This window comes from Urocampus carinirostris, chromosome 19 (genome assembly GCF_059441175.1).
Source record: "Urocampus carinirostris isolate Australia breed hairy pipefish chromosome 19, RoL_Ucar_1.0, whole genome shotgun sequence".
In the NCBI taxonomy this organism is placed as follows: Eukaryota; Metazoa; Chordata; class Actinopteri; order Syngnathiformes; family Syngnathidae; genus Urocampus; species Urocampus carinirostris.
The window spans coordinates 8,299,176-8,315,559 of NC_142367.1; the positions used below are offsets into that span (position 1 = coordinate 8,299,176).

The 16,384-nt window shown below is 40.8% G+C and overlaps 1 protein-coding gene across 1 annotated transcript in view; it reads left to right on the forward strand.

The window, feature by feature from the left end:
- Positions 1-13,601, forward strand: part of mtr (5-methyltetrahydrofolate-homocysteine methyltransferase) — a 31,473-nt gene extending 17,872 nt beyond the window's left edge. Inside the window, exons 18-33 of the mRNA XM_088323787.1 lie at positions 331-471; positions 550-639; positions 1,920-2,072; positions 2,159-2,269; positions 2,353-2,453; positions 3,702-3,769; positions 3,846-3,966; positions 4,028-4,109; positions 6,043-6,141; positions 6,208-6,283; positions 7,706-7,861; positions 7,926-8,122; positions 10,870-11,070; positions 11,143-11,335; positions 13,103-13,215; positions 13,283-13,601. Of these exons, the coding sequence (XP_088179913.1) occupies positions 331-471; positions 550-639; positions 1,920-2,072; positions 2,159-2,269; positions 2,353-2,453; positions 3,702-3,769; positions 3,846-3,966; positions 4,028-4,109; positions 6,043-6,141; positions 6,208-6,283; positions 7,706-7,861; positions 7,926-8,122; positions 10,870-11,070; positions 11,143-11,335; positions 13,103-13,215; positions 13,283-13,375 (1,995 nt within the window). The 3' untranslated portion in view covers positions 13,376-13,601. The remainder of the gene's footprint in view (positions 1-330; positions 472-549; positions 640-1,919; positions 2,073-2,158; positions 2,270-2,352; positions 2,454-3,701; positions 3,770-3,845; positions 3,967-4,027; positions 4,110-6,042; positions 6,142-6,207; positions 6,284-7,705; positions 7,862-7,925; positions 8,123-10,869; positions 11,071-11,142; positions 11,336-13,102; positions 13,216-13,282) is intronic.
- The last annotated feature ends 2,783 nt before the right edge of the window (positions 13,602-16,384 follow it).

The following is a 16,384-nucleotide window of genomic DNA, read 5'->3' on the forward strand; positions in this document are numbered from 1 at the left end:
AAATACTGTACCTAAACAATCATAAATACCCAAAATAATAATAATAAGATGTGCAACTAAATGACAACAGTGCTACCAAATGTTGCAAATCTTAGTTTACTAATCCAGTATAACGTTGATTACAAAAAAGAGCATTTTCCACTTAAATATTTTCCCAATTTAAGAATTCTCTTCATCCATTCTGAAATATGATTTGCAAATTTTTGCATCTCTGTTGTCCAGATCAATGAGCTACTTGGCACCAGATCTAGCCATCTAATGGCCACGTCTATGCTTGATATTCCATTTAGTTTTGATCATTTCCATTTCTTGTGTTTTTTTCCCCCCGAGGACGGAATGGACATGGGCATCGTCAACGCCGGCAATCTGCCCGTCTACGACGACATCGATAAAGAATTGCTGCTGCTGTGCGAAAACCTCATCTGGAACAAAGACGCCGAAGCCACTGAGAAACTGCTGGCTTACGCACAAGTACCGACAATCCCCCCCCAAAATGTAGCCGTCTAGCCCGAGGTCCACTTCGGAGTTACATGGTTCTTCCTGTTTCAGAACAACGTGAAGGGAGAGAAAAAAATAATTCAGACTGATAAGTGGCGGGAAAAAGACGTGGAGGAGAGGCTGGCCTACGCCCTTATCAAGGTGAAAAAGAGGAACCAGACCTCTGCCCGGCAGTCGAAGAAAAGAAATTTCGATTTTATTTACCGTATTTTACGGACTTTAAGTCATAGTATTTTTTCATACTTTGGCTGGGGGTGACTTACTATCTGGATGCGACCATCTGTGAAATTATTCTCACATTATTACGGGGATATTGTTTCACATTTTCACACTAAACCTAGGCCTGTGTTGATCGTTTCAAATGTCACTAAGATACCTTTTTACCTTTTTGGGGGGAAATGTAATACAACAATCAAGCACAGACAATTTACACCTTCCTTAGAAATCAATTTTAAGTTTACTTTGGCAAAATGACACCACCTTTTCTCACTAATCGGGACATGAATGTTCAGGTGATAAGGCATCATTTCTCCAAAGTAAATATTTTCAATGTTCTCTAAATGGATTTCTAATTTATGAATAAAAATGATTTGCACCAAAAATAAAATCATATGCAGATTACTTGCTGAAAGTGGTGAAAAGCAGAAAGTGGAAGAAGCGAATTGAATCAGCAATTTGTTTGCTAACTCATTGAAGCCAATCTGAAACCTGCAAAATGAATTGAAAACGGACCGTTAGCCGCCATCTTGAATGTGGCACATTTAAACCTCTTTGGAATAGCGACTCGGGTTCAATGAGAGTAGAGCAGCCGGCTGCCATCTTTGATGTGGATGTGGCACATTCAAACCTAATTGGATTAAAAATTTGTGTTCAATGAAAGTAGAATTCTTGGCTGCCATCATGGATTTAGCACATTCAAACCTCTTTGGATTAGCAACTTGGCTTTAATTTAAAGCAGAACCGTAGGCTGACCTTGGATATGGCACTTTTAGACCTTGGCAACTTGGGTAGAACTGTTGACTGCCATTTTGAATGTGGTACCTTAAAGCCTTCTCGGATTACAATCTTGTTGTCAATAAGAGTAAATCTATTGGCCGCCATCTTGGATGTTGCATGATCAAGCCTCCTTGTATTAGCAACTTGGGTTCAATGAGAGTAGAAATGTTGGCCGCCATCTTAGATGTGTTACAATCAGGCCTCCTTGGATTAGCAACTTGTTATCAATAAGTGTTGGACTGTTGGCCTCCATATTGAACGTAGCACATTCAAACTCGCTTGGATTAGCAATTAGGCTTCAACGAGTTAGCACACACTGGAAAATATGTGAATTGAATGTAATAATGCTGTAATTGGGCCACAATTTATTGAAGATGTTTTGTTTTGTTCTCCTTTTCTGGTGCAACCGGCATTTTCGCCATCAGGGTATCGACACGTATGTGATCCAGGACGTGGAGGAATGTCGGAGGAACGTCGCCAGATTCAGCCGTCCCCTCCACATCATCGAGGGCCCACTCATGGATGGCATGAAGGCGGTTGGAGATCTCTTTGGAGCCGGCAAGATGTTCCTGCCGCAGGTGGGAAGACTCACTCTAAGATTTTTTTCTTTCGCTCAACAACTTAACTGTCCTGCCTTTTTTTTTTGACCGTCGGACCTGGGAAGGTCATCAAGTCGGCTCGCGTGATGAAGAAAGCGGTAGGCCACCTCATTCCCTTCATGGAGGAAGAGAGGCAGCAGAGGTTGGCTTCATCCGGCTCAGGTCCTCAAGACACGGTGAGCGAAAACAGCTCAGGAAAAGCCATTTTATTGTAATATTTTATTCGTATTTGCCTTCTTTGTGTCTGCTGGATTTGCAGGATCCTTATCAAGGCACTGTCCTCCTCGCTACAGTTAAGGGTGACGTCCACGATATCGGCAAGAATATCGTCGGCGTGGTGCTGGGCTGCAACAATTTCAGGTGTTTACATCTTTTAGCCTCCATGAGGAACTCAAAAGTGTGTGCATTCCAAATTGAGCATTAGTACATTTTTTGTAATATGTATCTTAAGATTTAGCAAGAATCATGAAATATCAGACAAACAAAAATAAGGTTTATAAACATTTTTCTAGATCCCACAATATTTCTAATATATTTTATTTTTAGCAAGAATCTTGCAATATAAAACAAAAGCTATTGTTCATAAACATCCAGTTAGCTAATGCTTCTATGCACAAGGTTTATATATTGGGAGCCTAGCTAACCGTCAGCCTTTCTGTGGCAGCTTAATTAAAAAAAATGTTTTTTTGCAACTATACCTGTCTATGGCAGCTTAGCTGGAATAGACCGTTGATGTTTATAACAGTCTATGGCACCTTAGCTGGGATGGCTTTTTGGCTGCTATAGCAGTTTATGGCAGCTGAGCTGTAATGGACCCTTGACATCTATAACTGTGAATTGCAACTTAGCTATAATGGATTTTTGGCAGCTATATCCGTCTATGGCAGCCTAGCTAAAATGGACCATTGCCATCCATGGTACCTTGCGTAAAATTGATTTTTGGAGACTATAGCAGTCTATGGCAGCTTTGCTAGAATGGACAATTGATGTTGATAAAAGTCTATGGTCGCCTACCTGGAATGGACTGTTGATGTCTATAGATGTCTCTGGCATCTTAGCTAAAATTGATTTTTGGCAACAATAGATGTCTATGGCGGCCTAGCAATAATGGACTGTTGACGTCTATTGCCATCTGTGGTAGATTGGATGAAATGGATTTTTTGCAACGATAGCCGTCTATGACAGCTTAGCTAGAATGGACCATTGACGTCTATGACATTCTATGGTAGCTTACCTGGAATAGCTTTTTGGCTCCTATAACCGTCCATGGCAGGTTAGCTGTAAAAGACCATTGACATCTAAAGCTGTCTAAGGCAACTTAGCAAGACTGGATTTTTTTGCGGCCATAATCGCCTTGGCCAGCCTAGCTAGAATGGACCATTGATGTCAATAATAGTCCATGGTAGCTTAGCTGGAATGGACCATTGGTGTCAATAACAGTCCATGGTAGCTTTGCTGGAATGGACAGACTTATGACAGGCAACATTTTCCACATTTAAATGTTTTCATTGCTTAATTTCATAATCAATTATAACTAATAATTTTGTATTCAATCAGGTTGTGTTTGTGTTTAAGGAGCAATTAATAACCGGCTGATCTGAATTTCAGGGTGGTGGATTTGGGTGTGATGGTCCCTTGCGAGAAGATTCTCCGGGAGGCCATTCAGCACAAAGCAGGTACGCCGAGCGGCATGTCACTATTTGAGTTGTGTAAGTGATATGCTTTGTATTTGGCCCCATCCTTTTGACACAGACATCATCGGCTTATCAGGCCTGATCACGCCTTCCCTGGAGGAGATGATCCACGTGGCAAAGGAGATGGAGAGGCTGGGGATGGCCACGCCGTTGCTGATCGGGGGGGCTACCACCTCCAAGTAAAACCTAAGAGTCGAGATCTGCGGCATTTGTGCTCTTTGAACCTTCGCGCTTTGCTAGGACTCACACGGCCGTGAAGATCGCCCCGCGTTATTCTTCGCCAGCGGTTCATGTCCTGGACGCTTCACGCAGCGTGGTGGTGGTGAGCAAACAACAACAAAACATGTTTTTTTATGGAGGTTGTTAGGGAAAAAACTATATTACAAATGTAGCGTTTACCAAATTGTTCGAATTAGTTATCTGACTCCATTAACCAAACACAAACTTTATTCACCTAACAATGCATGCTCATTTCTTAATGGGAACATGAACAAAGATAGCCGGCAATTTCACACAGGGGCAGATTTATTTTCTCAAAGTATTTATTAAGTGAATTCCATCGAATTTAGCCGAATTATTGTCGAATTAGTCTAATTAGTCTTCGTCGAGCCTCCCATCTCTCGTCTCTGCTCCCGTCTCTCTCCTTCCGTCTTTTTGACACGTCGGGGCATCGGCCACCCCCCATGGGCGGGCCAGGAGTTCCCCCCGTGGCAGACTCCTCACGTGGCCTCCACCTAGTCGCCACCTCGTCTGGACCGGTCAAAACATTCCCGCGCGCTTCCACATCATCAGGACTCCAAACATCGCCTACCACCTGCGTCAAAAACTCTGTTATCAACAGAACAAAACAAAACATTCGCGTTCGGAACGGCGCGACCCGACCTTAAGCCTCAATGAAAAATCTTAATTGCATTCAATACCTGTAATTTGTATTATATTAAATCCTTATAGTCCAATAAATAAAATTAAAAAATCCTTCAAGGTGCAATCCTGCCATATGTAGAAATGCATTTAAAATGAATACCTTCAAATATATGCCATACAAATAAATGAGCACAGAATTAAATCACCTTATAGCTAAATATATGACTTAAATGCAATGTATTCATATATTTATCATATATTTTGTCATCTATTTTTTTTTGTATTTATTTGGTCGTGTCACAACGAAATGGCAGTCCATTTGCCTGAGCTTTTCACCTATTGGTTGATCAGTGATGAACCAATCAGTTACTAATGTTTTTTTCTCCCTCATCCTCAAGGAAGAAAAGCTTTGCAGTTGATGGGTGCACTCGTTAAACTACCAATAAGTGAAAAGCTCAGCCAGTTTGACTTGTTCCCTCATTTGAATAACATTCTGTATTGACAAAATACACAAAAAATATAAGACACATTACACACCAAAAATGACAAAATATACAACATATTACATAACAAAATAAACAAAAAAAGGACAAGATAAATTAAAGACAAATTACATAAAAAATAAATCACACACTAAACACCAGATTACATAAAAAATATATAAATGAGAAAATAAACAACAAAATACACAACAGAATAAATGACAAAATAAAGGATTAAATACACAACTAAATAAATGACAAATTACATGACAAAATAAAGAAATTACACAATACACACCAAATTGCATGAAAAAATAACTAAATGATAAAACACACTACAGTATTTTACAAAGTACACCAAAATTTAATGCGGAATACATGACAAATTACTTGCTAAAATAAATAAATGACAAACTACTCGACAAAGTAAACAATAAATTACTCAAAAAATTACAAGACAAAAAGTTACAAAATACGCACCAAATTATACCACAAAATATATGAATTACAAAATAAACAAAAGAATGAATAAATGACAAAATAAAGGATTAAATACACAACAAAATAAATGACAAATTACATGACAAAATAAAGACATTACAAAATACCCAACAAATCACTTGACAAACTACATGCCATCATAAATGACAAAATACATAACAAAATAAATGACATAATACACGCAACATTGCACGAAAAAATAAACAAATGACCTTAGAAATGAAAAAATACACAATAAAATAAATGACAACTTTCTCGACAAATTACCTGACAAAATACATGAGAAAATACACAACACAATAAATAAACGTCTAAACTACACCACAAAATAAATTGACATTATTGGTCCTCCATAGTTTTTGTGTCTTGACATTAGACTTGTTTTTTGCGGGGGGAATGGCGCCACAGTGTTCGCAGTTACTGGATGACAGCTCCCGAGACGACTACTTCGAAGAGCTGAAAGAAGACTATGAAGAGATCCGACAAGAGCATTACGACACCTTGAAGGTGCAGCCTGAGAGCGCCACGCTTTTTCAACCCTAATGATGGCGATGTTGCATTTTGTCCTTTCAGGATCGACGATATTTGTCGCTGGCTCAGGCCAGACAAAACGCTCTCCGGATCGACTGGTTGGCGACCGACAAGCCGGGTACGCGCTCTTACATTTTTTTTTCTTTACTTTAGTGTGTAGTAGAGGTAAGATCGGGCACGCGGTTGTTAAAGTCCGACTCAGCCCGGGACCGAAAAATTACCTTGATTTGAGCCACCGAGCCCGAAGCTAACTTGAATTTCCATATTTTATTTGTGAGGACTCTGGTGAAGGAGGGCTTCTTTCTTGCTGAATTTTTCAAAAAATTATCCACCCGTCATTGCTCTTTGTTTCTTTTTCTTTGTGGAGGATCTGCCCATGGATCGTCATAGGCCTTCCCACACCTAACCTCTCAGACTTGAATATCAGGTCCACCATCCGACTGGCAAACACAATAGTCCAGGAAATACAGTGCCATGAAAAAGTACTTGTTCACTTCCTGAATTCTGTGTTATTGCATATTGTTTCCACAGGCAACACCCAAAATAGATTGCCACCAACTGTAACTCAATTCACCAATACTTTATCCCACTACCATTAGGGCACAGATACAGAATGATAACATTTAGGAAGGCCCGCCTCGGTAAAGGCCTGATCCCCTTTCTCATTAACATTTTAAACAACAGGTCTTACTAACGTATTAAATCAGTCTTCCCTCATTGTACTAATGTCATATATGTGTGTCATTCTGCTGTTTATTTTTAATGTAATAACTGTTGTTTTCCCCGGTACAGTCGGTGGAAGTTAATTTGCTTAATCTATTACCTGAATCTAGTCTATATCTAATCTGTAGAATCTGCCCAACAGATATGGACGTTACTACGATGCGTGCGTTCCTCATCTCTCGTGTCAGTGATAGAAATTATTATAGATACAATTTTTCCTTTAGCGCATCATGAATATAGTTTGTATAAATTGTAATCCTTATTTCAACTAAATATACTTGTATTTTTTTTTGTAACTGTAACAAAATAGAATTACATTTTCTGCGTGTGCTACACCTATTCCATCACTCCCAAACTGGTTTATATCAAAGGGGGGGCTTGGCCAAAGAAAAGAAGGGAGGGCCCTTTGAGCCTTGGCGGGGTATGGCGAGCTTCCGCGGAGGAAACCATCAAAAGGGTCAAGTGGGCCGACCGACCGCTTTAATAATTCAAAACAAATAACATTTCAAAGGAAATGGTTGCAAAACAAATGGAAATAAAGAATACAATTGGTAAAACAGGGAAAATATAGTTAGCGACATTGTTTATTATTTACTACCTCCTGGTGTTTTTTTTTTCATTCATTAAAGTAAAACAATATTGATTTTAATGAGAAAAAATACTGTACAGTAACTATCTTATAAACGTATATATTTTTAGGTCAAGCATAACATGAGCCTCACCTAAAAGTGCTGACATGATTGTCCTTCATCTTGCTGCTAAGGAAATAAAAGCATTGGATGTTGACATAAAAGGTAATGTTTTATGTTTATTTCAGTGCGTCCTCAGTTCTTGGGCACGCGCGTCTTTGACGAGTACCCGCTTAGCAGCCTGCTGGACTTTATCGACTGGAAGCCATTTTTTGACGTCTGGCAGCTGAGAGGCAAATACCCCAATCGAGGCTTTCCCAAGATCTTCCGTGACAAGACCGTCGGTAAGGAATGGGACTTTTTGGAGCATCTGCCATAAAAAAAAATTCAAAATGCGTTCTCTGGCAGGAGCGGAGGCTCGCAAAGTGTTCGAGGACGCCCAGCGGCTGCTCAAGCAAATGACGGAGGGTTCGGTTGTGAGGGGTAGGGGCCTGGTGGGCTTCTGGCGGGCCCAGAGTCACGGCGACGACATCCACGTGTACCGTAACGGAGATTCTGAATCCGATTCTGAATCCGTTTGCGTCCTGCATGGTTTGCGGCAACAGGTGAGCCGGAGGAAACGCCATAGCGGATATGAGTCTTCGCCCATCCAGGGTTCGTACGGGTGCTTGAAATCCCAAAAAAACGCTTGAATTTTAGCTTTGTGTTCTCAAGGTCAGGCAAATGCGTGAAATTTGGTGGAAGTGCTTGAAAATGCTTGTAATCTTTGCCATGTTTCTTGGCAGTCTGACTCGACAGACCACGCATTAAACGAAGAAAATAATAGAACAATAAAGTCGGCACGACACGGTAGTTGCGCTTGCATGGTGTCATGTAAGGCGTCATCGCCTCTTATTAGTGCAGCGAGACAGGTGCATCAAAGAGTGCAAACAAGATATATCTCCCTACAGTGGAGAGGCAGCACTGTACAGTGATATGAAAGATAACTCATGGAGATGACTACAACAGTGATTTTCAACCACTGTGCCGTGACACACTAGTGCGCGGAGAGAGATCGTCAGGTGTGAAATGATCGTCAGAAATTATCCAATGTCACTTTATAAAATTTAAAATGTTCTAAAACATTCATGAATCATTTTCTGCAAATATCATGTCATTGTCAAGTGTCTGTGCTGTAACAACTGGGGGTATTATAAATTATATTGTAATTAAACCTAATGTTCAGTGACATTTTGTAACATTTTTGGTTAGTGGTGTGCTGCAAAATTTTTCCAGTGTAAAAAACACGCCCTGGCTCCAAAAAGGTTGAAAAACACTGTACTACAGGGTTCTCGCGGATCCTTGAAAAGTCTTAAAAGGCAGTAAATTCTTTATTTCAAAATAAAGCCTTAAACGGCGTTAAAATGTCCTAAATCCAATTATCGAAAGTTTAAAAATGTGATCACATTGACAAAATTTATATTTGTTTGAATGAAAAAGATTTAGACTCATTTATCTATTGTCTTTTTTAAGAATTCACTGATATGCTTTCGTGCCAACACCACGGGACCACAATAACGGAACTATCAAAACGGTGATGTGGTTTCAGTCGGACGCATGTCTTACGTCTACCCACAATACACATATCAACTTAGGACAGAGACGTTTACTTTGGATGATGGAAACATTTAAACATGTGTAAATATAATGGAAGGTGGCTGTCCGACGACAGATTTTTGCGACGGTGAAAAGCTGTGCCACGTAACGTGTACGAGGCACGGTAGTATGTGTGCAAGACATATTTGTGTTTTTTTGTTTTGTTTGTTTTGATCTTTTTTTTGTCGACTTGGTCTTGGATTTGATTTTATAAGGCATTAAAAAAAGGATTAAAAAGGCTTGAATTCAACTGAACTATGATTTTGCTACTTGCTACACCTACCGGCACTATGAAATATCTGTTAATTCAAGGATTATGTTTCAATTATGGATATTTATTATGGGCTGTCACGGTTGCCATGGCGCCCAATTGGCCCCCGCCCGTGTGGCGCCAGCTGCCGCACGTTGATAGATTGGCTTTCTTTCTATTTAAGCTCAATGCTCTCACTCACCTTTTGTCAGTCCGTCAACGGACCTCTGGCCCGCAAGACGTGGGTTTTGACTTGGTCCTGTTTACTGCTGGTATTTCCTGTCTGGTATTGTTCCCGTTTATTTTGTCCTGTTTAATAGCGGTTTCCAGTTTTGTTCCCGTCTAGTTTGTCCTGTCCGCTATCGATCTCGTCGGCCTCTGGCTTCCTGTCATTCCACACCAGACTGCTGCCTAACATATATGACAACCCATTTCCCGTAAAATAAAAGGCTTGTGTGAGAAACGTCACGCATTTGGGTCCTGATCCTGTTCTGGTTCTTTACAATGGGTCCTGCAATACAAATAAAGGTAGCATTTCCCGGTGGTAAATTGTAATGGGGACAACTGAAAATTTAAGCTACATATTACTGTCATTTTTACCCGATTTATGATATCTTTAAAGTCATTTTATTACATGTTTATCCTGGTGTGTCAAGTCTAATATTATTAGGAACAATGTTCAGTACATTGTTATCTATGTCAAAAACAATTATATATCAATTTTTGGGGTCGTGTTTTTCATTGATTCTTAGTATAGAACATAATTCTCTGTCTTTGACAAGGAAACAGATAAACAGGGAATTTGACCTATATATATATATATATACATATATATATATATATATATATATATATATATATATATATATATACTCGATGATGCTTGTCAAAGACTTAAATGATACAATTTTTTTGTGTCCCTTTCAGAATCTCAAAACAGCAATAATATACATATTCACCAAAGCTCTAACGGCCGTAAACTTTGAAGTGTTAATATAGCCTACATGTAAAATTGTAATGCAGGTTAGTTAGAATAATGGAACATATCAAGAAAGTTCATGGAAATGCTATGAAACCCATCAATTTGTGGCACGATTGACAGTTGTTGTCCCAGAGGTATCTGGGGATAATCTTACCCTGGTAGTTAGCCCGGTCAGGAGCACGCTAGCATTAGAGATAGTCAGCGCTGTAACCTAGCCAAGCTAAATTTAACCAGCTTTCATGCAACCTATTTGAGGCTATCTTCAACCAAAGCAGCAAATATATCCAGGCTTAATCCATTATGTGGATTTCATGCAATACCCCAACTGAGTCTGTGGTGCCTCCTGTAGATCACTGAAAGACGGTGTGGGTCGACAGACCTCAATACTTTGTTGGGTTGTACAGGGTACCGGAACATGTTTCTGTCACACTGTTCCCACCATTTCAACGCCTGAACCGTTTTCATGCCTGCATGTGCTTCTGTAGGCGGAAAAGAACGGCGCACCCGGCGAGCCTCACCTGTGCTTGGCCGACTTTGTGGCGCCGGCAGAGAGCGGCGTGACCGACTACGTGGGAGTCTTTGCCGTGGCCGTCTTTGGCGCCGAGGAGCTGAGTCAGCGCTTCCAGGACCAGGGCGACGACTACAGCAGCATTATGGTCAAAGCGTTGGCCGACCGGCTGGCCGAGGTGCGAGACCCGGCGTTTGCCGCCACGTTTTGAGGGTTCCTCACGTGTTGTTGGTGGTTGTTTCGTCCGCAGGCCTTTGCGGAAGAGCTCCACCTCCGCGTCCGCAAGGAGCTTTGGGGCTACTGCGCCGACGAGTCCATGCCGACCTCAGACCTCCACCGGCTTCGTTACCGCGGCATCCGGCCGGCCGCCGGCTACCCCAGCCAGCCCGATCACACCGAGAAGATCGCCATGTGGAAGCTGGCGGACATTCAAGAGAGCATTGGTAAGACGTTTTTTACAGGGAAGATTTTGGAGAGACAAGGTCCGGTTGTGCTTCAGACTCCCACCACTAGATTTCCCCAGCCATTCAGAGGTCCAGTTTTCATGTTTGCTTTCTAGTATTTGCTAACTTGACTGCCCCACAAATCATGGAAAATATTTTTCATCTATGGGAATCGGCTCAAGTTGACATTGTGGGCCCACTAAGAGGTTTTAGTTGCCTTGATCCCAACACGAGCGCTCTACCTCCTGAGCTACTGCCGCCCCGAATTGATGTTGAATCAATTTCAACACAACTAACATGACTTATCTTTCACTTAAACCAAAAACTAACAGTACAGAAATACATTTGGGCTTAGCAGCAACTTATAAAAGGTACATAAAAACGGAAATGGCTCCCTGATATTTTTTTTTTACAATAAATAATTAAAAATGTCAATACATCCAGCAAGACTTAAAGTAACCTAAAACATAAAAGTGCATTAAAATTTCAACGGAGCTCATGAATAAAAAAGTGTGAGCACTCCTGTTTTAGACCCAGATTGACTAACTAATGTTATGGTAATATCTAATCACTCAGCCTTTCACTTAAGCGTGCTTTTATGCTCTCTCTCAATCACAAACACACACGCTTGATCGACAAACTGATGTTATGATAAGAGCTAATAAATCAGTCTCCACCTGAGCGTGCTTCCCTAAAACAAGTTCACTACACTTTTTACGCTATCACTATATCACACACACACACACACACTGTTTTTTTTACCATGGACTCAATAAATAATGGCAGCGGTCTTGATTTACAAGCATGTCGGGATTCAGAAGTTAGCAGAGCTTCTGCGGTTTACTCCGCTCTAACATTATTCTTCCTGTTTCAGTGACGTCCCCGGTCCGTTATCCAATCAGATGGCGTGGGGTGGGTAGCATCTTGGACAAAGGGAGGGAAGAGAGGAGAAAAGAGGCTCAGTTGCACCTGAGCCTAAATAATGGACCCATCAAATAAATAGAAATACAGATACGGATATCTGTCAAATTCCCAAATATCGGTGCCAATAATTGACCTGCGCTACTAATCCCCGGCCCACCAAGATATTCAGGTTGTGCTTCAGACTCTTACCATTAGGTGGGGGTGGCAAATTTGGCAGTCATTCAGAATGCCTGTCTTCGTGTTTGCTTTTTAGTATTTAATCACTTGAGGGCACCACTAAATATGGATTTTTTTTTTGTTCCTGTTTGGGATTTGGGTCGAGGTGTCGTCACTGGCCCACCAAGATAATTAGGTTGCGCTTCAGACTCAAAATCAGAAGCAATTTACATTTGCGTTTTAGCATTTCTTATTTTGGCTGCCCCACAAATTATGGGAAATATTTTTCGTTTTGGGGAATCGGGTCAAGTTGACATTGTGGGCCCACCAAGATGTTGGTGTTGCGCTTTGGACTCCCACCACCAGATGGCGGCGGCAATTCATGCAAACTTTTTGCAATTTTTTTCTCGGCTGCACCACAAATCATAGGAAATATTTTTTGTTTGGGGAATCGGGTCAAGTTGACATCGTGGGCCCACCGTGATCTTGGTGTTGCGCTTCCGACTTCCACCACAAGGTGGAGGCAGCAATTCATGTTTATCTTTTTGCAATTTCTTTCTCTGCTGCACCACAAATCATAGAAAATATTTCTGGTGTTCGGCAATCGGGTCAAGCTCACGTTGCGGACCCACCAAGATGTTTACTTGCGAGGAATGTGTTTGCATTCCGAGTGTGGATGTGTTGCAGGCATCGGCTTGACCGAGTCGCTGGCAATGACGCCCGCCGCCTCCGTTTCTGGCCTTTACTTCTCCAACCCTCAGGCCTCCTACTTTGCCGTGGGAAAGATCACCAAGGAGCAGGCAGGTTTTGCAAAAACTCCAAAGTCCAGCAGCAAATATTTGCTGACGTTTTTCTATTTGCATTCAGGTGGAGGATTATTCCAGAAGGAAAATGATGAGCCTGGCGGAGACGGAGAAGTGGCTGGCTCCCATCCTGGCTTACGAACCGGAGGCGGCGTAGGAGCAAAGGCATCACGGCATACGGCGAGTGGCGTGTGTCTGCTCTAGCGGGCCGATCCATTTTCCACTTGCTTTAGAAGAAACTCGTCTCAAAGTTCTGCCCAGCCGCAAGGAATGAAATCCCGCATGAGGAAAAGCAAAGAAGAAAGAAAAAACAGACATTTTGGTTTTGATGCCTGAACATTTTCAAACACTCTTGTTTTTAAAAATAAATCTTTTTTAACATACATATGTCTCTCTTTGAATTTGGTGTGGGCAATATCTGGAATTTCGGTATTGATCCAATTCAAGCAAATACATGGTGGTAAGAATCGATACCGTTATGATACTGATATTTTTTGCTTTGAAATGTCATGATCATTGAATAATTGAACCCTCTTCCGTTATTTTTATCACTAGAGTAAACACAGCACAAAGACTTTTGGCACTAAAAATATTGTTAAACTATTATTAAATAACTACAATGCATACTCTAAAAGCAGGGGATGGGAACCGATGGCTCGCAAGACATATACAGTGGCTTGCAAAACTAATTGGCCCCCTGAACTTTGACCTTTTGCCACATTTCAGACTTCGAACATAAAGATATTAAACTGTAATTTATTGTGAAGAATCAATAAGTGGGACACAATCATGAAGTGGAACACACTTCATTGGATATAAACTTTTTTAACAAATAAACGAAAAAGTGGGTGTGCAAAATTACTCAGCCCCATTGAGTTAATACTTTGTAGCGCCACTTTTTGCTGCAAGTCGCTTGGTGTATGTCTGTTTCAGTTTTGCACATCAAGAAACTGATATTTTAGCCCATTCCTCCTTGCAAAACAGCTCGAGCTCAGTGAGGTTGGACGGAAAGCGTTTGTGAACAGCAGTTTTCAGTTCTTTCCATAGATTCTTAATTGGATTGAGGTCTGGACTTTGACCTGGCCACTCTAACACCTTGATATGTATTTTGGTGAACCATTCCATTGTAGCTCCAGCTTTATGTTTTAGATCATTGTCTTGTTGGAAGACAAATCTCCGTCTGTCTCAGGTCTTTTGCGGACTCCATCAGGTTTTCTTCCAGAATGGTCCTGTATTTGACTCCATCCATCTACCCATCAATTGTAACCCTCTTCCCTGTCCCTGCTGAAGAAAAGCAAGCCAAAACCATGATGCTGCCACCACCATGTTTGACTGTGGGGATGGTGTGTTGAGGGTGATGAGCTGTGCTGCTTTTACGCCAAACATAACGTCTTGCATTAAAAGTTTGATTTTGGTCTCATCTGACCAGAGCACCTTCTTCCATGTGTTTGGTGTGTCTCCCAGGTGGCATGTGACAGACTTTAAACAACACTTTTTATGTATATCTTTAAGAAATGGATTCCTCCTTGCCAGATTTGTACAGTATACGACTGATTGTTGTCCTATGGACAGATTCTCCCACCTCAGCTGTATACCTCTGCAATTCATCCAGAGTGATCATGAGCCTCTTGGCTGCATCTCTGATCCGTTTTCTCCTTATATGAGCTGAAAGTTTAGAGGGATGGCCGGATCTTGGTAGATTTGCAGTGATCTGATACTCCTTCCGTTTCAATATTATTATTATTGCAACAGTGCTCCTTGGGATGTTTAAAGCTCGGGAAATCTTTTTGTATCCAAATCCAGCTTTAAACATCTCCACAACAGTATCTCAGACCTGCCTGGTTGGTTCCTTGTTCCTCATGATGCTCTCTGCACTTTAAACAGACCTCTGAGACTATCAGAGTGCTGGTGCATTTATACAGAGACTTGATTACACAAAGGTGGATTCCATTTATCATCATTAGTCATTTAGATCAACATTGAATCATTCAGAGGTCCTCACTGAACTTCTGGACAGAGTTTGCTGCCCTGAAAGTAAAGGGGCTGAATCATTTTGCACACCCACTTTTTCGTTTTTTATTTGTTAAAGAAGTTTAAAATATCCAATAAAGTGTGTTCCACTTCATGATTGTGTCACACTTATTGTTGATGCAGCACAAGAAATTACAGTTTTATATATCTATGTTTTAAGTCTGAAATGTGGCAGAAGGTCACAAAGTTCAAGGGGGCCAAATAGTTTCGCAAGCCACTGTATATATATATATATATATATATATATATATATATATATATATATGCCACAATTTTAACTACAATTTACAGTCAAGTTAACACAACAACAAACCCCGTTTTTGCTGCAAATTGCTCAACAATCCCTTATATGTAAGATCATTATCATATATGTTGAGACACTTTACGATGCAAAGCCATGGACAAACTTCAAAAACTCAGAAGCTCTAGCAAAGCAATTAGAGCAATTTGATTGGGTGAGCGGTAGGAATGGGCGGAGCTACACACACCACGTGCATTGCTTCTTCCCCTTGCCAGGTGCCGTCTGCACCGGAGGTAGATACATTGGTATTTTGTGACATTTTTACAAAAGAACTTTGTTCGCATCTTGTTTTAAAACCATTATCCAGCTCAAAAATGACACTTTAAGTGGTATATTTATTCAGGGAAATAGGCTTTGGCATTATTATTATAATTTCATAGATTTTATATAATCATCAAACATCACACGGTAAAGTAAAATCTGCCGAATAATTAGCTTTTGTCTGGAAAGAGGTTTTGACGATTTTGTTGAATTTTGCCTTTATATATATGGTGTGGCTCTCTCTCTCTCTCCCCAAAAAAAGAATCAGGCCTTCCAACAGATTGAATCCAGGCCCAAGAATACTCTAATAGTAGCACAAGAGAAGAATGAGCTGCAGTTTTATATATCTCCACTAAATGTCGCCAAAGTCTGGCGCCACTTCCGAAGAAACCTTCGCAGTATTTTTCTTACTCCCTCTTTTTTTGTTCTCCTTGTCTTCCTCGCTCTATTTTCTCATTCCCTATCACTCTCTTTTTTTTCACTCTCCCCGTCTGTCACTTTCTTGTCTTTTTATCTATCTTTCTCTCTCTCTTTCTCTTGTCTTCTTCTCTTTAGCTTTCTGACTCTCTTTGT